The sequence below is a fragment of the Miniopterus schreibersii genome, assembly GCF_964146895.1.
Source record: "Miniopterus schreibersii genome assembly, chromosome: 15".
NCBI classification, from domain to species: Eukaryota; Metazoa; Chordata; class Mammalia; order Chiroptera; family Miniopteridae; genus Miniopterus; species Miniopterus schreibersii.
The window spans coordinates 47,555,908-47,579,790 of record NC_138115.1 but is presented as its reverse complement, the minus strand read 5'-3'; the positions used below and the strand labels follow the sequence as shown (position 1 = coordinate 47,579,790).

The following is a 23,883-nucleotide window of genomic DNA, read 5'->3' as shown; positions in this document are numbered from 1 at the left end:
CCAATTATTTGGAAATGTTCTCTTTGGGAGCATCTGCCCAGCAAACTCACCCAGCGGGGTAGGAGCTGACGCACGATCAGCAGTCAAGAAACAAAACCAACATGAATATATACACTGTCTCCAGGTAGGGATCAAACAATTCCTGAACATGGAAACCTAGGAATACAGTGCAACGCACAGGCGACGCCAGATCGGGAGCAGTGACAGTGGGGCAGAAGAGCAGTGTCTCCAAGGGGGCAGCTTCAGAGGCAAACGGCCCTCACAGACAACACGGTCATGCAGGCCGGTTACTCCCTTATTTTCCAGGCTTTTTATTTCTCTCTCATAGGCTCAGGAAGGCACAGAGCCAGCAGAGAAGAAAAACTCAGAGATGGGAGAGAGGAACAGGGAGGCCTTTTAGTAATACACGCACCGGCTAAAGGGTGGTGAGTCAGGAGCCCGGGTCTCCACGACTACACATCGGGTAAGACAGGACCAAGAATGGCAGCAAGAAGGATTCTCTATTACGTTCCCCCACAAATGGGGAGGGAGGTGGTACTTGTCTTAATAAAAATTCATCTTAGTGGATATTTTAAATTATTTTCCATCAAAAAAAAGCTTGCTAATAAAACTACAAACTCCCAAGGTATAGATCATAGCCTCAGCTTGAGATCCTAGGACCACAGGGATCCAGAGTCTGTAACTGGGGGCTGGAGGTAGGGAGGTGAGAGAAAGAGCACCGACCAGGGACTTCACACTATTCTCATTTTTAAGAAGTGTTAATGGAATTCTCTATTCACAGTAAAGGTACACGGTTAACAACATCAACCACCTGAGAAATCAAATTTAATGTTCATACTATTTGAAGCACATGTTCTGATTTCAGAACCAGCTATAGACCCTTGGTTAATAAAAATGGAAAAAGAAATATCACTTAATAAATACAGTTCCCTTGGTTTAAAAAAAAAAAATCTTCCAACTCATGCAGCTGTGGAAAGGAGTGGGAGGATCATGAAGTCTTTAGTATAAGGGTGGTAGGTGCTGGTCCCCCTAACTGGCTCTCAAGCCGGCTGGAAATGAGACCACAACATCTGCTGATATTCAGCAGGTCCAGTTACCATAACACAACTGAATCAGGCTATTTCTAGTGTTAGAGGTGGAGTTTATATTACAATATTCATTGTAGGCAGGCTAACAAAAGATCAAAATGAAAACAATAAAAGAGCATGCTAATGATTAATTTGAGGACAAGCAATTGCCAAAGGGTGGGGAGGTGGGGGGGGGGATGTCATGACGACTGAGAGACTTTCTAAAAGTCATTTCTTACGTGAATTTTCTAGAGAGTGAAAAGAACGAACAGGGATTGGAAAGTAATAAAAATTCGAAGACCAGAAGTAGGGTTCTAGGTAGAAACCTCTATTTTTGTCTCTTTTATCAGTGCAGCCATGAGTCATGGAAGAAGCATTGGGAATGGAATGTCCTAAAACCAGGACCGATGAAGTAGGGACCGGCACCTTTCACCACTTCCAACAGGCAGGATTTATGCAACGCTTCTCAGTTCCAACTGTGGTCACCAGCAACTGACATATGACCCAACGCTAACATAAAAGGCAGTGCTTTCTGAGAACAGCAGGGCTGCGGCGGACACGTGCGGGCCCAGAGTTCTAGCATAAAACCTAGGAACTCTTTCTTGTATGATAGTCACCAACTTAATGTCTATGGGCTACTGATGTGAATTCCTGTCCACACAGTGAGAACTACACGTCTGCCTTCAAAATCACTGACAGCTTTAGTTACTAAGGATCCTTTCCGAACGAGGCCAGTGGCTGGTTCTAAGGGACGTGACTAGAGACCGTTCTGAAAGTAGAAAACTGTCAGGTCATCTGAATGAAGTGTCCGAATGGAAGCAGGAGAGGAAAGAAGAATCTGGGCAAGTCCATGTTTTAGGATGTCCTGTTATTCCTGGTTTTATCAATACTCTAGTTAGAAGCAAGGTTTCATGACTTAAGGAATTATTTCTCTTTTAAAAATAAAAATAAAGAGTGCTGTCATCTCATAACTACTTCAAAAAATGTCTTTCCCAGAATTGCATCCACTTAAGTGCTAAATGCCCTCGGGGACTTCAAACATCAATGCTGCACAAACTAGCTCTTCATCTGTTACCCAAACCTACTGGTCCCATTTGTGTTCTAGTCTGGTCAGTGGCAACTCCACCCAATCCAAACTTAGGAGACCCCAGACTAGATCTACACTCTGTGGGTTCCCTGATTTCCAGGTTGGGGAGATCCCAATCTGGCCAGAGCCTGTGTTTAGAATCCTCAGAGGCCCCCACAGACGCTCATCTTCCCTGAGGTCTCCCCACACTGTGGGCCGGGCCACCTGGCGATGTGGCACCACCGCGTGAACTGGGGTTACAGGTGCTCTCTTGCCCTCCATCACTCGGGGCGCCTGAATGCAGAGTATGCGCCCCGCAGGAGGGAGTCCTGCCCACGGCGCAGAGCCCCCAAAAGGCAGGGGTCGGGGCAGTGGGTGGCTATTCAAGTGCTTCAAATAACAGCTAAGGGGGAGGGAGAGAGAAGCGCCCGGAGTGGTGGGGGTGAGGTGGGGAGATCAGTGAAGACAAGCTGCAGTTTGTTTTAGGTGTTTAAGGCCTTGCGCAAACTTGTTTTACAAGTCGAAAGAAAACATGAAAAAGTTCAGGGAGTCAAAAGGTTATCACTCACTGTGGGACTGCACAGGTTAACAGGCCCAGACCAGAGCAGCAGGAACCTCTGCCACTCGGCATTCTTTCACAGGGAACTGCAAATCTGACCTTGGCACCAGTCAGGAAGTGACCCTGACAGATGAAGAGGGAAAGATAAGCCAGGCTGAGACATGATCGCGGTCTGATTTCCTTCAGCAGAGACCTGGGTTCAAATCCTGCTTTGGCCATCTCATAAGCTATGTATTCCTGGCCCGGCTTCTACGCATCTTCCTTCGCTCCTCTAGAAAGTGTGGACACCACCGCTCCTCTGGTCATTTCGGAGAGGGTGTCTGGGCAAACAGTGCGACACGTATCACTGCACAGCCTGCAAGGACTGATAGAAAAGGTGACCTCTAAGTGCAGGAGTGGGATGAGAAGGGAAAGTAAAAGGGAGTTTACACTTTTCATTCAAAGTACCCCTATATTATTTGAATTATCTTACAAGAATATCCGTTTAGTACTTGTAAAAAATTAAAAATTAGCTGTGCATAACAGAATGTTATGATGTGTACATACTTTAACTGAGTAAGCACAGCTCTTTATAGGAATATAAAAGGTAACAAAACCCGGACATGTCCTCTCCTCATGGTGATCCTCAACCTGTGGCCCGGGGACACCTGGTTTGCAAGGTTCCCTTCATGGATTCAGACTTCTCTCTGCAGCATGAATGGCTACAGATGGGATTATTTTAATTGTCATTTTTATTTAATTATTTAATTGTCATTTCCTTCAGGCATTTAGAAAACTCAAATATTCAACACACTGATGTTTCATAAAAATCCCCAATAGTCTTATAAAATGTGATGACAGAAAAAAGGGGACAGGATTGTGGGGCCACAGAATCCCCGATACAGATGTTTTCCGGGTGCTATCTCAGTATCTCAGTGTCTACAGAGGGGTCTCGGTCTGGGGAAGCCGGGGGGTGTGTGGGGTGGGCTCAGGGCAGTGCTGCGGGCCTTCCCCCTCGAGTTCCAGCTCCCTGTTTAAGCACAAACCTGAGGGCTCAAGGGAAAGGGGACACCAAGCCGGAGCCAGCAGTCACCAACCTCGGGTACATCCCCAGACAAAGTCCGTCTGGATGCTCTGATGTCTGGGATCCCCACCTGGCCAGAACAATGCCTCGGGCTATTTCTAAATACCTTGGTGACGCGACAACCAGTTACACATTGTGCCTTTCCAAAATCAGACCTTTTTAAAAACACCCGGTGAGAGAGGGCTGCACGGTGGCCACGCCACACCCGTGACGCTGCGCCCCCGAGTGTCCGCGAGCCTGGAACACGCGGAACATACGCAGGAGGCAAGGGGAGGAATCGGGACGAGCAGGGACCACGAGCAGCGCGGAGGGCCCGCGCTGAACCTAGGACAAAGTTTAGACGAATGTAAACTTTCATTTCTTTAGTCCGTCCCTGCGACGCTGATTCATTTAAACATCGAGAGCTCGTCCTGTTTGCTGGGCGGTGAGGCCGGGGCACAGATAGGACATAAACAGACACTCAGTTCCCTCTCAAGGACCCTACTATTGAGCAAGAGGGACAAGGGAGCCATCTGGAGCCGGCAAGTCTTGGCATCACCCCATCCAGTTCCAAAGGGAAGAGGCAATCGGGGCATGTGCCATCTGCATTTCCTCACCCTCTTTTTTAGCCACCCACAGCCCCTCTGGTTTTCACCCCACCAGGGTGCCTGCTCTGTGCCTGCTGCGCCCCGGGCACCAGAACCCGGTGCCTCCACGGAGTCTCGCTCCATAGTCTTGTTTTCCTTCTCGGCAGACACTGCCACGCATCCCGAGGTCCTCCCCAGGCTCCAAGCTTAAAACAATTCTGAATTAAAATTTGAAAGTATTAAAGTAGGCACTGTTTTGGACTATACATCACATCACTATAAGGCTAATAAATCAAGATAAATTAGGTAAGTCAGCGCTTTCCAAAGTGGGTGATGTAGGAAACGGGTTACACACAACGGTGACAATAAGATGTAAAAATGGGGACGGACACGCATCTGGAATGCCAGCTGCAGCGGAGCCCCGGCTCCCAGAGCGTCTGCTCAGCTCCGCGGCGCCTGTTCCCCGGCTGCTCTCCACCAAAGTCCACGTTAACCTGAGGGGCTGACAGAAGCCACAGCCCTTGAAAGAACTAAACCCAAGAAGTAACTCTGCATGTTAATGTCACTGTTTCCCAAGAAGCCATTCTGGGAGTCAGGACAACTCTGGGACCACACATGCAACTCCCAGACATGAGTGGACAGCTTCCCCAGAAACCGTCACTACCTGCTCCCACCAGGGCCATCTCGGAGCAAGCAGAGCGAGTTAGCAAGCCCAGCACCGCGCATGGAAGCAGACATGTGCTCTTCAGCAGATCTTACAAGCACTGCAGTGACTCAGCCTCCAACAGGTCTTACAAGCACTGCAGTGACCACCTTCAGCAGATCCTACAAGCACTGCAGTGACTCAGCCTCCAACAGGTCTTACAAGCACTGCAGTGACCACCTTCAGCAGATCCTACAAGCACTGCAGTGACTCAGCCTCCAACAGGTCTTACAAGCACTGCAGTGACCACCTTCAGCAGATCCTACAAGCACTGCAGTGACCACCTTCAGCAGATCCTACAAGCACTGCAGTGACCCCACCTTCAGCAGATCCTACAAGCACTGCAGTAACCCCACCTTCAGCAGGTCTTGTAAGCACTGCAGTAACCCCACCTCCAGCAGGTCTTACAAGCACTGCAGTAACCCCACCTCCAGCAGGTCTTGTAAGCACTGCAGTAACCCCACCTCCAGCAGGTCTTGTAAGCACTGCAGTAACCCCACCTCCAGCAGGTCTTGTAAGCACTGCAGTAACCCCACCTCTAGCAGGTCTTGTAAGCACTGCAGTAACCCCACCTTCAGCAGGTCCTGTAAGCACTGCAGTAACCCCACCTTCAGCAGGTCTTACAAGCACTGCAGTAACCCCACCTCCAGCAGGTCCTGTAAGCACTGCAGTAAGCACGCCTGGCTACTGGGGTTGAGTCTGTGCAGCGATGTGTATTCTAACAGGATTCCAAATGTACTGTGTTCAAGTTTGTTCTAACTACTGATTTTCTGTTCTGCAAACTAGACTTTCTTCAACAGGTTTTTTTCTCCTTCCCCACTGAAACGCACACAAAAAAGCTTAAAAAATATCCAAGCAGATTTGATGTTTTCAACTCACTAAAGTTTCCTGTATGTGGTTTCAGTTCCTACGTGGCTTCTACATTAAAATATGACTGTTTGGGTAGTTTTCAAAGCTCTTCTGAAGATCCAAGAAACTAACCAGTTACCAAATAAATACCAGGACTTTCACGTTTTCCTTTATCTAACATTTAATACACACTCAGAAAAGTGCCTACTTTAGAAGGTGCCCTACTCCCTAAATACAAACAACCTAACATTCAGAAAGTCAAATATGACTAAAACTGAGAAGGAAAACACACGAGCAAAGGTCCTGGGCCTGCCCTTTCTCCCAGTTTTCCCACGGCAGCCAACATTTCAGAAATTCTCCCGAGGACAAGTTTCCAAAGCAGAAAGCACCTCAGAAGGAAAACACGGCCATGATCCTTACACACCCCCTGGGACAGCAGCCACAGCACCAAAGAAATGTCAGTTGCTCTGTGACCTCTCCAACAGGAGGTGCCGAGGCGGCGCAGCTGATTACTGAGGCTGCATTTGCCTCTGGCGGGTACTTCACAGGCACGATCCACTCATCCAATCCCCACAACCACCCTAAGGCAGGAACAATTACTACCCCCATTTCCCGAGGGGAAGTGGGAGACCAGAGAAAAGGGTCAGGTGGGGCAGGAGACAGGCAGGGGTGGGGCGCCCAGGAGGTGGCACGTGGGCAAGAGTGGCCTAGGCCAGGGGATGGGAGGTGGAGGGCCCCGAGGCCAGGAGAATGTGCAGTGTGACTAACAGTGAGGAGGCAGCGTGGCTGGAGCTGAGCAGGCAGCTGGGGACAGCAAGGGAACAGCCGGAGAAGAGACGGGGAACCCAATCCCACGGGCCACCGTGAGGGCTCTCGCTTGGGTTCTGGACAAAAGGGAGATCTTGAAGGTGTTCCAAACAGAGGAGTGACAGGAACAGACTGAAGGGGATGGTTGAAAAGGAACTGATCAGCACTGCTTTCTTTAGTAGAGGTTACCTGAAACTGTCACCTCAGTCACCTCGGCCTGGGAACCCAAAGCATTCCCCTCTCCTTACAGCTGTCCCCGCGGGGGTTCCCAACCTGGCCTCGTCCACAGCCCCAGGGCCGGCTCTCACCTGGCCATGTGGGCACCTGAAAACCATGGCAGCGGGACAGAGGAAAGGAAACCTGCCTCTAAAATCCCTCCCTTCTCTTACCTTCTTTCTAAGATAGACACACTTGTGCCATTCAGCCCAGTTTCTACCTCCTCACGAAATACCCGAAGACTCAGAACTTACGTTTTACTAACCTACTTTTTCACAAGACAAGGCAATTCTCTTTATATGAACCAGACAGTCATCTTTAAATTCACACTGAATTTTGAGATGCTCTGCACATGCAATAAGTTGGCCGGAGAAAGGAATAAAGACACTTGAGCACACAATTTAAAGATGTGTCCACAGCCTTCATCGGAACTTAGGGCATCACTGAACCAGAGCAAGGGAGGAGCCGCGGCTCTAAAATAAATACGAGTCCACGCTTTCATCATGGTAAAGGCTACCTGCTCTCGCCTCAGTGGACACAGGATCATTTTTGGCTCATTACCTGGTTTTTTAAATTTTTATTTTTCTAAATATAGTCTAAGACTGACACCCATTAGCATACATTTGAACACTGAAAACTGCAGTGTGTTTCTATCATAGCGACTTTCATTCCCAGACCAGAATCAGGCCTTATTATTAAAGATAAAAGTAAAGACAACCCCTACACATCTCAGGAACACCTGCAGTGGGATGGATACCTGCCTTCCAGGAATCATTCTTTAGCCTTTCCTATTCCAGAACACACACTCTAACTTGAAAAGCAGTGTCTTGTTGTACATAATAATACAATACCTGCAGCTGGTCTAATTATTTTACAGATGAAGAAATGAAACAGAGATCAAGCACGCTGCTCAGGGTCACAACTAATAAATGGTTCCAGTGCACTGAATATTCATAGTGCCTTCCCAATATGGGCCTCAGTGACTGTGGGGACTCACGGAAAAGTGATGACTAGAAGAATCTAAGAAGAATGGAAAAGTACCCAGGCCTTAAAAAAAATTATAAGCAGCAGATGAGAGATGACCTTAAGTGATAACTTATTCATTTCCCTTTGTTCTGACAAATATGCTTTAAACATCTGCCACTTAAAGGGTAAAATAAACTGCCAGCTTTAGGGATATACAGCGCTCATAAAGCCCGATCTGTTCATTAAGAGGCACATAATAGAAATTCTCTTAGAAATTAACTTTAGGTTAAAAACCAACTGATTTGGCCAGCTGCACTCCAGCCGGGATTGAAGGGGTGACCCACCTACTGCAGGCGCATCATACTCATCCCCGAGCAGAATTTCCGGAGCGGAATACGCGAGAGACCCACAGCTGGTAGTGAGCTTCTTCCCCGGCTGAAATTTGTTGCTGAAACCAAAGTCCGTCAGCTTCACAAGACCTTGCTTCTCGAAGAAGACCACGTTCTCGGGCTTCAAGTCCCTGTGCACCACGTGCAGTTTATGGCAGTAAGATATAGCGTGAACTATCTGAGCGAAGTACTTTTTGGCCAAGTCCTCGTTAAGTCCCTCCTCGTGCTTCATGATGTAATCGAACATGTCTCCTCCATCCCCAAGCTCCAGAATGAGGTACAGCTTGGTCTGGGTGTCAATCACCTCGTAGAGGCGCACGATGTTGGGGTGCTGCACCAGCTTCATGCACCGCACTTCCTGGAACAGGTGCCCGGTGGCCAGCGTGTCCAGCTTGGTCTTGTCGATAACCTTCACCGCCACCTTTTCCCCCGTGAAGACATGCCTGGCAAGCTTAACCACTGCGAAGTGGCCTCGGCCCAAGGTTTTGTCCAGGTCGTACAGCCCGGCAATTTTCCCGTCGTATCCGCGCTTGAATCCCGCCATGCTGGTCCGACACAAGAAAACTACGCGGACTCTTTGAAATGGGTCCTCTCAGACAAGGATATCTGGTGAAAATAAGGAATTCATTTTCAGTGTGGCCATGGGCATCTACAAAATAAGAGGAGGAACAAAATTAAGTTTCCGTACCATTTCCTTTTATAACTTCAAGCTTCTCTTAAAATTTTTTTAAATGAAGTAAATAAATGGAAACTGAATTCTTATATCAAACCCCACACCCTTTATAAACATTTGACTACTCTAAACAATGGTACATTTAGAATAATATCTTAAGAGTTAAAATGTCAACTATAAAAGAGCATAAAGTCACTTTCCCATGCAAACAGAAATGATATGAATCACATATCTGGCATTACCTCCCACCCCCACTCTATATATAAAGTCAAAATATATACTGACTACCTCAATACACACATACAATATACAAACGTAAGCCAGTGTTAATATGTGTACTCATATGTTCCTTGTTTTAGTAATTACTGTAATAATAAATGTCAACTGCCACTTACTGAAGGAGTCCGACATACCAGCTCCATGCGAAATATTCTGTCATCCTCACGTAATCCTTACACTTGGCCTCAGAGACAGGGATTCGTGGCCCCATTTTGAGGCACAGAGTAGGAAGGAACTTGGCCTCGGCTACAGGGCCAATGTGGGAAAGGGGTGAGCCACCTGATACCAAGATCTGTGCTTTGAACACTATGCTACAGTGTTTCTGCAAATTAACTTCAGAAACCAAAACTAAATCATTAATTCTGTTTCTATTAAGACTGTTTAAATAAGAAACCAGTACTATGTATAGATGTAGGGGGGAAAAGCAAATTTCTTCTATCCTGCGTATTATCCTTAGCATCTGAGCTAATAATTTTAATAAGATTAACAGGAAAATCTAGGTGGTAAGATCTTGCTTTATTTGGACAGTAGCCCCCCCCCCAAAAGTTTAATTTGAGCATATTTAATTTAAAAAAATAGAGTAAGTTAACTCCAGGGGGCAGAAAAGTATCTTTAAATCTTCAACTTCAATTAATTATGAGGACAGTAATTATTCTTAAAATTCTACCCAAGTTGATGTTTCTACTGCGTAAGTTTGCAAATGCAATTTTAGTTAAAACGAACTTCTTCAGGCTGCCCCCAAGTTATAGAATATTTTTTCCATCTATCACTTTACTTTACATGTAGTCCTGGAAAGTGGCATATAAGTCACATTTTATAAGTAAATCTGTTTGTTTAAATTTAAATTTAATTTAAATTTTATTACAAAAGTAATAAATGAATAAAGAGATGGCAAAAGTCTTCTTCAGGGCACCCAGAGAAGGGCCCTATTAACACTTGGCATTTCTCTACCCAGAACTGCGTCAGCAAAGGGGCACTATGGGATAATTTTTAATCTCCAAGCATGTTCATGGGAAGAATTTTATAGGACTTCTTTATAATGACAGGCTACCCTGTAGTGAAATGATTAATCACTATTGACGAATGTACTTTCTTTGTATACATATCCCTTTTTCAGTGTATATAAAACTACAGTTGTATACCTAAAAACAGGACATATTTTCAACAATAGAGATAAATTTTTAAAAAAATAGGACATAATTAACTGACGATTAGGAGAAAAAGTATCCTGTTATTGAACACCTTTTAAAATATTAGTCGACTTGGCTCAGTTGGTTGGGTGTTGTCCTGTGCACCTAAAGGTTGCTGATTCGATTCCTGATCAGGGCACATGCCCGGGTTTCGGGCTCAGTCCCCAGTAGGGGACATGCAGGAGGCAGCCAATCAATGTTCCATTCTCACATCGATGTTAATCTCCCTTCTCCCTTCCTCTCTCTCTAAAAATCAATAAAATATCTTTAAAAATAATAATAAAGTATCAGTTCACTGCCTAGTCCCACTATCAAGTGTCTTTTGGGTTAGGGAAGGAAATAATGAAACCACTTTTATAATCTCTGGGGACCCGCGGCGCCTGAAACCCTGTGAACACCGATGCCGAATGTTAGACAGGGCTTATGTGAGGTAACGCTGGCTGTGTACTGGCTCCGAGACTCACCCTGTGAGCTGCATACTGAGCAATCCTTGTTATTTCTGTGTTTTGTTAGTTGCTTCTTTCTCCTAAAAGAAAATACAGAGAAAGATCTTAGTTTAGTTCAATTTGCTTTAAACTTGCTTCAAGTCAAGACATACACCCTAAGGCTGGGTCCAACCATGAAAACGGCCTATTTGTCTTCAGTGACCCCGTCTCCAGTTATCTTTCTCTCCTCTGTGAATCACAACCCGTTCCAGGAATCTTTGTAGTAATAGGAACTTCACACTGAACAGACACATAAAGATCGTTCTAGGTAGACAGGTCAGAAAGGTTATTCCACTGGCAGGAGGAAGAAATAATGATATTGGACAACAGTAAATGCATTTTCTACGTGCCGCCCAGGTAGCAGGCACCCAACCTGCATTTCACAGACTCCTCACTGAGAGCCTTTGAGGCAGGCACAGTGAGGCTCAAGATGCCCACTGAGCAGCCCTCTGCAGCTCCAGTCGGGCTCAGCCTGGCTTCCAAGCCCAACCTGCCTGCAGAAGCCCCTCCAATGAAATACTCCAACAGCTCAGGAGGGCAACCTTTCCAACAAGGTCCTCTAGCAGCCAACAGAAATTGGTGACAATGCCACCATCAGGGAACACACAGAACACCTTTTCTGCTGGGAATGAGGGGATGAAGAGAGATGGAGGCAGTTCTACAGAACAAAACAGGGCCAGCAAAGTCATGGGCACAGGCCTGCATCTAGTGACAGGTGAACCGTGGGATGCACCTGGTCCTTCAGCTCCAAGTGGGATACAGCAGCTCCTCCCATCACCATCACCGGTGCCTGCTTCTCTCTCTCAGTAGCCTGTTTCACCCATAGTCTCTATGGCAAGGCAGTGTGATGGTCCAGCGAGGCTGGCATTGGTTCTGAAGGCCAACGACTGGGCTGGAATCCCAGCTCACCAATGACTAGCCATGGGACCTGAGCAAACCCTGATCTCTGTGAGGCCAGTTTCCTCATCAGACACTGTATAGTAAGTAGAGAACCTCATGGGTTGTGGCAAGGATTCAATGGATTAATGTAGGTAAAGTGCTCAGTATAAAGCTGGCAGAGAGCAAGCATTCATTAAATACCAGCTACCACCCACCACCACTGTCCCGAGCCCTGTGTTCCCCTCTCCCAAGCAGACATGCTTTCAATCTTCCACTCTGCTTCAAGAGAATGAATTTACTGAGCTATTATCTCTTTGGCTTTCATAAAAATTCTACTGTTCATTTTCCTAAAATGTATGAAATTGAAAATGGGTGCTGTAAGACTGATAAAGGAAATAATGTCTCTAGTTGAGCATCAAAGTCTGATGATTTTTCAATTGAGCATCGCACAAAATCTAAGTACTTGCTTTTAAACTGACACTAAGATGACTTTCTATCAAATCCATCCTTTCAAAAAAGGACTATTTCTTTACATTGTTCCCATCAAAGTAATATCTCACAGAAAAATCTCGAATACAGACTGGAAAGCAGAAAGAATAGAGAGGCATCCAGTCTGACCACTGAAGAGCAGCACTATTAATATTGTGGGGGTTTTCTGCAGAGATTCATACACAACTTCTTTATTTTGTTTTACAAACGCGTGACCATTCTGTACATAACTGTATCTTGCATCCTGCATTTTCATTTCCTTTTAGAATTTTTGTTTCAATTATGAAAGGAATTATACCTGTGCAATGTAGGAAAAAATACAATTAGAACATATAGATTGTCAAAAAGAAGGGAATTTGTAAACAATCATCCTTTAGTCTACCCTCTGCGATAACCTCTGTTGGCATTTTGGTAAAGTGCCTTCCAAATTATTTTCTATGTATAATGGATGTCCAGACAAACATTTTTAAATAAAATGGAATACACTCGAGTGTGTGCACACTGGTGCACACAGACACAGAGGGTGGAGCTGTATCCCTTTTTAAGTATTTCTCTCCATAAAACAAGTTCACTTTAGAAAATCTGGAAAATGCAGAAAAGCACAAGAGGGTAAAAAAAACTCTCCCTGTAATCCCATCTGGGATGATCGCCCTTTAGAGTGGAGTATATGTCCTTTAAACCTACGCTGCTTTACAAAACTAAGATGCTGTATATGAAGTGGTAACTACCTTTTCCTCTATCTGATGAGCCTTTTCCACACACCAAGTTATTCTAAATCAGTATTATGATGACAGAGCTCAGATGACATCTTTTAGAGCAGGAAAACCACTAAATTAGGCCGTTCTCGAGCAGCCGTCTACTTCAGCACATGCTCCCGCGTGCATGAAACGGGGCTGGGCGAAGTGACGGCCGAGCGGTGGAGCGGCTCACGCCTGACAGAGAAGTAGCAGCAGCGAGTGTTGCAAGAAAATGCTGATGCTCCGGCGCAGGGGCAGGGGCAGGGGCAGGAGCGCGCGCCGGGCGTGGCTGCAGAAGAGGAAGGAAGCGTGGGCGGCCCTACGCACATTTTGCAAGCTGCTGAAAACAGTTGTAGAGGAGCCTCTGCTGAAGCCTCCTGTCATTTTGGAATCCACCCTCTCATTCTTGTCAAATTTCTCTCTTGGCTTGTCACTGACATCGTCACCACTGCAGCGTGGTCTGTATATCAAACAATGTCTCCTACTCGCTCCTCCCCCAGCAGAGGTAGGGACAAAACGGCCCCCTGAACAGAGGTGGCCCTGCCCGACGGCCACTAGGAACCAAACCGCGGCATGGTGGCAGGAGAGGCGATGGACAGGGAGGGCCACGTGCAAACACGAGGCCACTTCTGCAACCTCTCTGCGTCCTGTCTGGGGCATTACCACTTTCCCCACGAAATCAGGCCACCAATGTTCCAATGTACGAAAACCTCCCAAACGAGTGACATGCTTTTTAAAAAAATATGTGCCTTCTAATATAAACAAGTAAAAGATGAGTTTTTGAAAAGCCACACAAACTGGATTTAAGCTTTTTACACGTGGAAATTATCGGCTATCTTCTACAAACATAAAAAAAAAGGAAACTGTAATTCTTACTCAGGGGACATATCAGACTAAACTGTGTGTTCAAAGAAAAGCCAGCCTGAGGGAGGAAGTGCCACTCTCAATGACTGTCACGCCCCTGACCTCACTGGTGAACGATTAAAGGCACCCACAGCGAACCCGGCACAGGCTGAGCGTGACAGGAGACGGAACCCTCGGGGAACACCAGCCTCCGCGGCAAGCAGGAGGAACAGGGCCCTGGGACGCGGGCGCAGCGCGGGCTCTGCTCCAAAGCCAAGGCCCCCCGCGTGCGCAGCAGCGCTCCTCCTGCCACTTAGCAGCACAAGCCGGGGTCAGGGACCAGACGGGTCCTCGGCTACGGGCCGAGAGCTTTTCACGGGACTGCACGGTTATGACCATGTGGTTATCAGCCTAGAGTCACTGGACAGAATTAAGGTGGGAACTACTAAAAGGTTAAAGCCAATTATTTATTATGAGAAATGTACCTCCAAATGTCTAAGAAAGTATTTCCCAATGGAAAGTAACGGCCTCCTCAAGCAGGTTCTGAAAGTTTTCTTCTAAGGAGTCAATTTTAATGGACTCGGGGTCACCGAGGTGACCAGGAATGCCAGGCTGAAGAGCCTGCTCCAGTCCCTCAAGGCAGTGATTGGGCTGCCAATGCGGATCGATCCCTTGAAGCGCTGGGTTAAGTCATCTTTATTTCCTCCAAGTAAAACAAGCTAGAGTCCAGGATGGATCAAGGAATTGGAGTGTATTCAGGAGCCAGGTGATTTATTAACTGATGGAGAGTACTCGGGTCTGCGGAGATAAAGGGTTAACATCCAAGCCGCAGACCCTGGGCCAGCACACAGGTAACAAGTTCAAATTCCTAAAAGGTACTGCCTCTCATTAAAGCGATGAAAAATACTAAGCGTGTTACTGTCTACACCAAAGGGTAAGTGAGACCTAAAAACTAGTATGGTGACAGCCCTGGTATATATAAAGTGCTCACATAATAAATAATGACATAAGCAAAAGCTGGTGTGCAGAAATCCCTCCAAAATAAAGTCAACCCACAATTGCTTCTTTGCCAGGAAAACAGAACATAAGTTGGAAGTTATGGAGAATTTAAAAACTTAATCATCAAACCTCTCTTCCAAAGCTTGTATTAATAGTCAAACGCATTTTAACTGCCTACCACCCTCCCCCTGCTGATATTATGACAAAGATGGTTATTAAGATACAGTCAAAAAAGAATGTTGGAACAGAAAAAAATAAACAAATCCGTAAACACCTAACATTTCATTGACTCTGACTGAAAAGAGGCTCATCTGAGGATTCCCTCACACTGCGGGGCTGCAAATGATTCTGAAATGCAATTTGGCAACGCATGTATGAAGAGCCTCAAGATAATGCATACCCTTGACTTTAAAATCTTACTGTGAGATTTATGTCTTAATGAAATAAAGACAGGGGCACACTTATATTCAACAATGTCCAGTGATACTTATATATGAAAAAAAAAAAAATCAGAAATAACCTAAAGGTCTAGAGTAAAAAAGTGGCTGAATCCCAGTACACCTGACATTAACATAATGCTGCTGGTTTTCGAGGCTATTTAATAATCTCATGGGGAAATTCTCACAATAAAACACTTAGTAAAAAAAATTCACATACCAAAGTTCATGGCATAGGATCCCAATTTTTTTGAAAAAGCATACAACTGGCACAGATATGTTAAAAATACCAAAATGTTAAATTGACAAGGTTATAGAATTTTTTCCTCTTTATGCTTTTCTGTTCTTTTCAAGTCTCTGGCAGTTAATGTCCTGCTTTTACAATCCAGGAAAGGTGGAGGTTACTAAATTTTTTTACTTTCTGTACATAATTATTCATTCAATTTACTTTTCCACTGAGACCTAGGAAATAAACCAATTTCTCTGAAAGTGTCGTCTAAAGCCTATCTATGTAATGTTAATAAACAAGCCAGTCACTGAAATATTTTCCTTCCCTTGAGGAAGGAACAGGGATGTAATTCCTTCAGGCTGAGGAAGGAACAGGAACAGAGTCTATTTTCATTAGCAAATATTTGAGCCCTAATTGTGTAGGACACAACACAGTCACTGTCCTTTACAATCTTACAGATATGTTATCTACATATAAAACAAACAAACACTTGTACAAGTTAGTGAAGCGAAGTATGTCAAAGGAAGTTTGGGGGATTCTAAAGGCAGGACCCCTGGACAGGGACAGAAACACAGTCCCTGAAAGTGGGGAAACAGGCGGCAGAGTACAGGCCGCTGGCTGACTCTGGAAAGAGCACCAGTTGGGGAGAGGTTATGATTTGGGGTACAAGTGAGATAAGTTCAGCAGGGCTAAGAAGGCTGATCCTGAAAATGCCCAGTGGCTCACCATTTAGGCAGCTGCAATATTCTCTCACCTATCAGAACTAATGGAAAACTTGCCACACTAAGCAAGTCTCCACATCTCTGTTTGAATTATACTTAAGGTTAATTAAAGTCATTAAAGGATGAACAGTGCACAGAGGCAGCTTCTCATCACCGAGCTGATATGAGGCCTCAACAGAAGGGAAAAACTCAGGTTATTAACATGAAAGCAACATAAGAATAAGGTCATTAGAGAATTTAAACCAATTTTAAAAGTTCACTGTTCACTTTAAAGTTCCATAAAACACCGGGTTTTGTTTTGACTTATTAGATCTCTCATTATCACCTATATTTTCCTAAAAATCTACTCTTACCCTAAGGAGGTTTACATAGAAATGAGTCCTATAGCAAAACCACAGTAGACTTTTCTGTGTCTCATTTCGAATTTTTAAAGTGTCTTTCACTGCCACAAATGCTCATTTTAGAATTCCAGTTTCATTTCAGGGCAGGTCTCAGAAGGGGTAAACAATCTAATTATTGGGCATCTGTGTAGGCAGTGGGCTCTACACTGTTATATCATTTACTCCTCACAACCGCAACAGAGTGGGCGTATCACGGCCACTTCACCCTGAGAAAGCAGGATCAGGGAGGCTGAGGACTTTCTTTGCCCCGTCGGACACCAGGTCCCACTGACTCAGGCCCTGCATCTCTCCCTTGGACCGAGGCCTTTCTAAATCCCAGGGCAACAACAGCACTAGAATAAATCTACTTTGACATCTCTGTTGTTTCTCCAGTTGACATGACATGCAAGTTACCTGCCCCAGCAATTAATTAAGAGGAGGAAATCCCTCGGCTCCACCAAAGACTCACCTAATACACATCGTTAACAAATAACTCCATTAAAAAGTTTTCGATAGCCCTGGCCAGGTAGCTCAGTTGGTTTGAGTGTCGTCCCAATAAGCCAAGGTTGCGGGTTCGATCCCCGGTCAGGGCACACACAAGCAGCAACTGATGAATGCATAAATAATTGGAATAACAAATCAATGTTTTTCTCTCTTTCTAAAACATCAATAAAAAAGTAAAGTGCAAAAAACCCACCCAACTTCTTGAAATGTTTAGAAACTGCATTTTAAGTTGAAAAAGGAAGTTACAGACAAATAACCATTCAAAAGACAGACTGAGGTACTTATTGGTCATCTGAAAATGGAAGAGTACCTGGAAAATAACTTCCCCTTTACAGTTTGCATCCAATGCGTGATGGCAAGATTGTGTCCCAGAGGCACAGGACAGCAAACACCAAGCAAGTACTCCAGGTACAATTTAGGGAGGTCCTGTTTCTGCTTAAAAACATTATCCTTCCCCAAACTGCAATTTTAATGGACTTTTGCAAATTACATTCTCTCCATTTGTTTCCAAAAAAGGATTTTCTTTCACAAGAGGATTAGCAAATACTCACAAAATAGGGGAGCAAAGGAGAAAACTAAGCCCTAAGACTGCAGACTGGATATTCTCAACCCAAACTTCTTCAGCAGTACTTACTCATAATACTTTATGCCAACAGAGAACTGCCTAATCTGTAGAAACGAGGTAAAACAGAAAGTTAAACTTTACTTCAAAATTCAAACGCTCTGCTCTGGTCCAAGTAAATAAATGAATGAATAAATAAAAAGGCTGCACAATATTTTGACTATTTTAAAAAGAGATCCATGAAAACATTACACTCTGGCTACATAATTTGACCATGAATTGTTAGTACAGTATCCTTAATCTAAAAGGAACTTTATCTCCCGGGGATGTAATGTACAGCATAGGGAATATAGTGAATAATATTGTAATAACCAGGTATGGTGTCAGGTGGTCACTCTGTAAGTTATAATAATGTGTAATCACCACGCTGTACGCCTGAAACTAGTATAATATTGTATGTCCACTGTAATTGAAAAAAATAAAATGAACTTTATCTAGATGAGCTATACTATCAAACTTATGTTATCTAAAATATAATCTCTCTAATATAGAAGAACTGACGTGGCTGAATATTAATTAAGCCCAGTTAGACATATTATGCAGACATTTTCCCCCCACTGTGCAATACGAAGACAACAGGATGGCCTAAAAGGTGTGTGTACACACAGCACCCTAAGATTCGGCATTTAAAATACCACTTTTCTTCCTAAATCCACCACAGAGGTACACTCTGAAAATGATCTAAATTCATTTATTCAGCAAATCTGAGGAGCAGCATCCCAGCGCAGTGGGACGAGTACCACAGGATCTGGAGCCCATCCCGTGACCCACCTTCCCCAACAGGCACATCTTCATAAGAGACACTGGTCACCCTGGACAGCTACTCTGAAAGCTACATGGGCTAATACACATGAGCAAGGCATGAGTGGGATCAAAATCACACATTTTTGCACAGCTTTTCAGAACTGGCCTTCCTCCCAGGAAAGTCTGATCTTGAGAGGGGCTGTACCCCATCTTACTTTGATATCAGTACCCTCGCCCTCCACAGTCCCAACAAACTGCCCCTGCACGCCTCTGCGGACTGGGAGGAGGGGCTCTGCCTCAAGGCCTTCACGATCTGGAGTTCATAGGAGGGAGCTCAGAGAAATGGATTTTTTCTGTATCTGAACTAGGAATTGACAATGGGGATGGTGGGAAAGAGGCTTTCCAGAGGAGACCTGAGAGAGCTTGGTGTGTCTGGGACAAAAATACACGCAGCGCACGGGAGACAAGGTCAGAGAGAGGCAAGGGCCAGATACCCAGCAGCCTGTATTCCATGCAAATCAGTTGATACTGCTCAGGTCTGGCTCCCCTGCCTGTGCCTTAGAGCCCAGCGTAAAGGTCACCTTCCTGACCACCCCCTCCCCACCCCGCACACCAGCTCCGTGCTCTCACAGCACCAAGTCCTTTCCTTTACAGCCCTTATCACGATCGTGGTTATACAACTATCTGGGCGATTATGTGATTAAATAATCTGTGTCACCTCCTAGAATAAATGGCAAGTTCAGCCCATGTGAGGCCAGTGTCTGTTTTATTCAGCTCTGCACCCCAGGGCCTGCTGAGTATATATTATCGGCCCAAAATACACAGATACATTTTATTAAGTGAACAAATGCAAGCTGGCACTAAGAAGCCAAAGAAGAGTCCTGAGCAGGGACAGCAATCAGAGATGACAGTTCAACAAACCACTCAGGCGGCAAAGTGCAGATCAGACTAGAAAGGCCAGACTAGAGCTGGGAGACAGGACGGAGACGGCTGAAACTGTCCCCAGGTAAACGAAGGCTTCAAGACTTAAAGATGAGGGCCACCGCATCTGGGCAGTGATGAGAAAGTGGAGGAGACACACTTAGGAAGCAGACTCTGAGAACTCAATGCGCGGGGCAGAGCAGAGGGGCCTCAGAATGAGTCTGCGGGACAGTGGGAGCAGGTGGCGCCATTCACTCAGACCGGGAGCACAGGACAGGAACAAACGTTTCCTGAGCATCTACTAAATGTTAGTACAGAGCAGAAGATGTGTTTCTGGCTTTAAAGTTCTACAAATGCAAAACAATTTCAATCCAACCAGCTGTGTTAAAATGGGATGGTTTCTATTAAGAGGCTGACAAAAATCCACAAACTGAAGTTTAGATTTTTCAGGCTTCTTCATCAACACACTTCCTGGGTGCACTGGCTATGCCGACGAATTACTCTGGTCTGGGGATGTAGAAATCAAAGGTCTCTGCCTTCAAGGAGCTGACAGTCTTAGGGTTTGAGGAAGATAATTCCAGAGGCCCACTGAGGCTGGGATCTGCCCAGCGGCGTGACCTGTAACCCAGGCCTCTGGAGCACTGATTTCATAACCTACATCCCGTTTCCGGGCCAATGTGCAGCGGAGGGAGTCCGAGTTTAAAGACAAACAGACCTGATCCTGCCTGAGGCTGGAGATACCCCAAAACTTAAGACATCAGAGTGCATGGGCAGATAAAGCTCTCTGACGTTTAAATAACTACTGAGAGAGCAACAGTTTGGGGGTTAGGACATAAGTAAGGAGGGGGAATGAGGCCTGACTTGTCATGGAAGAGCCTACCTGAGCAGAGGCCAAATGCTGGAGATGCCAAAGTAGAATCTCAGGAGGCTCTGGAAGTGACAGCAGAGAAATGAATGTTGAGGGAACGAAGAGCAGAAACCCTCTTTAGACGGTTCCTCCCATACCACCAGCCAGAAAGGGTTTCCCATGGGACGTAGGGCTCTACCCAAAACAGATGGACAGAAAACCAGATGCGGAAGGGAGCCAGTGTGGACAACATAGCTCCAGGTCCTCCGTGCAGACAACACACCTCCAGTGCTCATTCATGAGGCCACCGAGTCTGACACATTTCACATCAGCTCCCCCCAAACTAAAACAAAGTAGCAGGACACTCTCCCCCACCCCCAAAGCCACCGCCCCACTCCTCCCCCTTCCTCTTCATATTCTTTAAAAAAAGAACAGCTGCACCGTTTCTACCTCACCTCCCTTTCACCCACTTGGACCTACCTTCTTCCTCCAGCACTTGGCCCTGTCTTTTTAGCCGCCCTGAGCTCTGGGAGCCCTCTCCCCCTTTTCTCTGCCTAGGAACTCCACCTGTCCTCCAAGAGCAGTTCAGCCATCACTCCCTCTGTGAAGCATTCCCAAGCCAGAGTCCTTGTGCCCATCTCTGCGTCTGTGGGAATTTGCCTGTGCCTCACTGAAGCCTTCACCAGACCCTGCTGTTACTGCTTACCCTGGTGTCCCCAATAGCCTGCAAGCTTCTTCCTATTGCTACCCTCTAACCCAGTGCCCCAAAAATAGACACACAAAGGCTCCATGAATAAATGATCATAGGTTACGCTTACATTCAAAACTGCTAGGATCCAGTCACCATTTCCACGCAGGTCCCTCTAAGAATCTACCTGCACATACAAGCAGGCTAGGAAGTACCTGAATTCCCAATAATAGTTTTCCTAGAAAAGCATGTGGCTAAAATGCTATCTTTTGGTTGTGAAGCCAACATCTGGCATACAAAGACTATCAAATCTTTAGAGTTCCTCACCTATGTTTTTAATTCCTAAAATTCACTTGTACCCTTTTCTTCCTGGGCAATGCAATGAACTCCTAGGCTCAGCCAAGCTGCTGCAGGGAAGAAATCATGGCTTATTTATACCAAAGCTTAGAACCATGGCTGTGGATCTCGCCAAAAATAAATACCTTTTTTTTTTTCCAATTTAGTTTCACTTTCATATGAAACACCCGCAGTAAACGTTAGACAAATAGTATTTCCTGTGACGGGTAACAATATATAAAAGCCCTACCATTTAAATAAGGACATTTAAAAGCCTTCGTTTTAGGATTATGGGGTTACATTTGCACCATAAAGGCCCATCTATATTGCTGTTCTAGAAAAATGAAAATCAGTGTAACTTCTGAGTTCTCCTATGTTTTATATGAATGGATCTTACTGCAAGCAAAATTTACTCAGAATAGTAAAAAAATTAATAAGGGGAGAGTAATTTTTGTGCACAAAATAAAATAAAGTGACTGTATATTTGAAAAATGGACAGGTGGCCCTCAGAGTTCCTGCCTGGGAAGCCTTGAAAATGGAGTATTAAGAAAAGTTAACACCATGCGCTTGATTTTCAGCTACTCCACTGCTTCCATACATGCCCTTGGGGATGTCATGTAACTTCTCTCATTTCTAGTTCTGTAAAATGGGAATGTCATCTGTTTTCCTAATAGGGACAATTAGATGGTCAGGTAAAAGAATCAATAGTTGTTTTTTTTTAAGGAGCTTGTCTAATTAATTAGTATGTTTTCAACACCACTCGTACAGTACATTCCTCTTCAGGAACCCAATTCCAAGAGAAATATTTAAGCAGACGTTGAAGACAGATTTCCTCAAGGGAATGGTTTTATCAATCTGGAAAGCAATGTAACACAATTACAAATTAACAGTGATTACATAAGCCTCGACAACCCCAGGCTTTAAAGTACACTGATATACGTTCTGATAAATTAGACTGATTTGGGAATAGTGTCCCAACCCTGCACAAGGAACCCAACCTGAGGAAGCTGATGCTGGATAAGAATTTGGTGGAAATTCCACAGGGTGCCCAACATTTGGGGTTCCATCATTGGCAAGCCACGCTTCACCTTCCACCAGAAAATGAGGATGGCATTAGGTCAGCTGTAACATCCCTGGAAGGCTCTGAGGAGGCACTCGATTAAATAGAGGGGGGGTAAAAAGTAACTTGACAGTTTGACAGGTCCCCTCCTCACAGCTTTAAGAACCTATAGATTTAGGAACCTTACTGGTAAATTCCCCCCAGACACTGGACTTGAAACCAACTCCCTGTGAAGCTATTAGATTGTTATCTGACCCAACTGTCAGGACTTGCACAGCTTCGGGAACCTCCCCCAGGGGAAAAGGCTGTCACTTTCCTAGATCCCAAGTCCAAGTAAAAGGCGGTAGGTTTCTGTAAAATGGTCCAGAAAGAAATCAACAGGCGATGACTAGGGAAAGGAACGGAGGTTTCCCAATCTAAAAAAAAAAATAAAAAAATCCTAGCTCTCCCTGGGGAATGGCACTGCTGCTCCTTCCGTGCCCGGTGCCCTTTCTCTACCGACAACAATATCCCCGTTCTATTGTAAGGCTGCGGTTTTACCGAGAACCCCCTCGCCGCGGCCACATTTCCACACTCGTTTGCAAAAGGAAAACACATTCGGAGAATACGCCGCACGGGCGAACGCGGGCGCGGGGAGCCCGGCTGGGGTGCGGGCCCGGCGGGCGCCGCACTCGGCCCGCTCCGGGCGGGGAGGGGATGCGGGCGCCTCCCGAGGTGCCGCAATCCCGCGGCGGCCGCAAGGGCAGGGCCTCGGGGCGCCCGCGGCCGGTCGCCGCAGTGACGGCTCCCACCCGGGCCCCGCCGCCGCCGCCTCGCCGCCAGGCCGCGTCGCCGTCGCACCGGGTCGGGGCCGCCGCAGCCCGGGCCCCGCATCCGCCTGGGCCCGCGCTGCACCGGCGCGGGGAGCGCGGGGCGCGCAACTTACTTTCCGCCAGCGGCGGACGCCCCTGCCCGGGCGGCCGGCCCCGCAACGGCGGAGGCAGCAGGCGGCGGAGGCCCGCCCCGCACCCCCGGCCTCGGCCGCCGCACCCGGCCGCGATCCGCGCAGCCCCTACCTCAGCCCGCGGGCGGGCGTCCGTCTGCAGCGGCCGCGGCTCCGACGACTCCCTCCCGGCCGCCGATTCCCCGCACCCAGAGCTAATCATAATACCGAGCGGGCGGGCGGGCGGCCGGCGGCGGGGAGGGGCGGGGCCGAGCTGCGCCTGCGCGGGCCTCGCGTCACTGTGACGTAGGCCCCGGGGCGGGGCCGGAGGCGGGGCGGGGCGCACCTGCGGCCCCGAGCGCGGGGAGCTGCGGGGCGTCCTGGCGGCCGCCCGGCCCCGGTGTCTGGGCTGCGGCTCGCGGTTGGGAGGCCGGCGAGGACCCCGAGGGGGACAGGGGACCGTGTCGGACGAAGCACCGGGGACTCCGGACAACGGCCGAGAGAAGGAGCGCGAGCCGTCGGGGGAAACGGGCGGCAGGGGACTGAGCCCGCACAGGGCTCCGCGTCCTGGGGCCGGGGCGGAGGGCCGCCCGCACGTCACCCTTTTAGGGGGTGTTCTTCACCCCACCTCCCGTCCAGGCTTAAC

The 23,883-nt window shown here is 46.7% G+C and overlaps 1 protein-coding gene across 3 annotated transcripts in view; it reads right to left on the bottom strand.

The window, feature by feature from the left end:
* The window catches only part of SNRK (SNF related kinase), a 35,896-nt gene extending 12,433 nt beyond the window's left edge, over nucleotides 1-23,463 (bottom strand). The window contains exons 1-4 of one of the 3 annotated variants that reach the window (XM_081160500.1): nucleotides 23,371-23,463; nucleotides 20,265-20,314; nucleotides 10,858-10,919; nucleotides 8,207-8,900 (exon numbers count right to left, since the gene is read on the bottom strand). In XM_081160500.1, the coding sequence (XP_081016626.1) occupies nucleotides 8,207-8,795 (589 nt within the window). In that variant the 5' untranslated portion in view covers nucleotides 8,796-8,900; nucleotides 10,858-10,919; nucleotides 20,265-20,314; nucleotides 23,371-23,463. The remainder of the gene's footprint in view (nucleotides 1-8,206; nucleotides 8,901-10,857; nucleotides 10,920-20,264; nucleotides 20,315-23,370) is intronic. The other 2 variants (XM_081160499.1, XM_081160501.1) reach the window with 2 other exon arrangements.
* Between the last annotated feature and the right edge of the window lie 420 nt (nucleotides 23,464-23,883).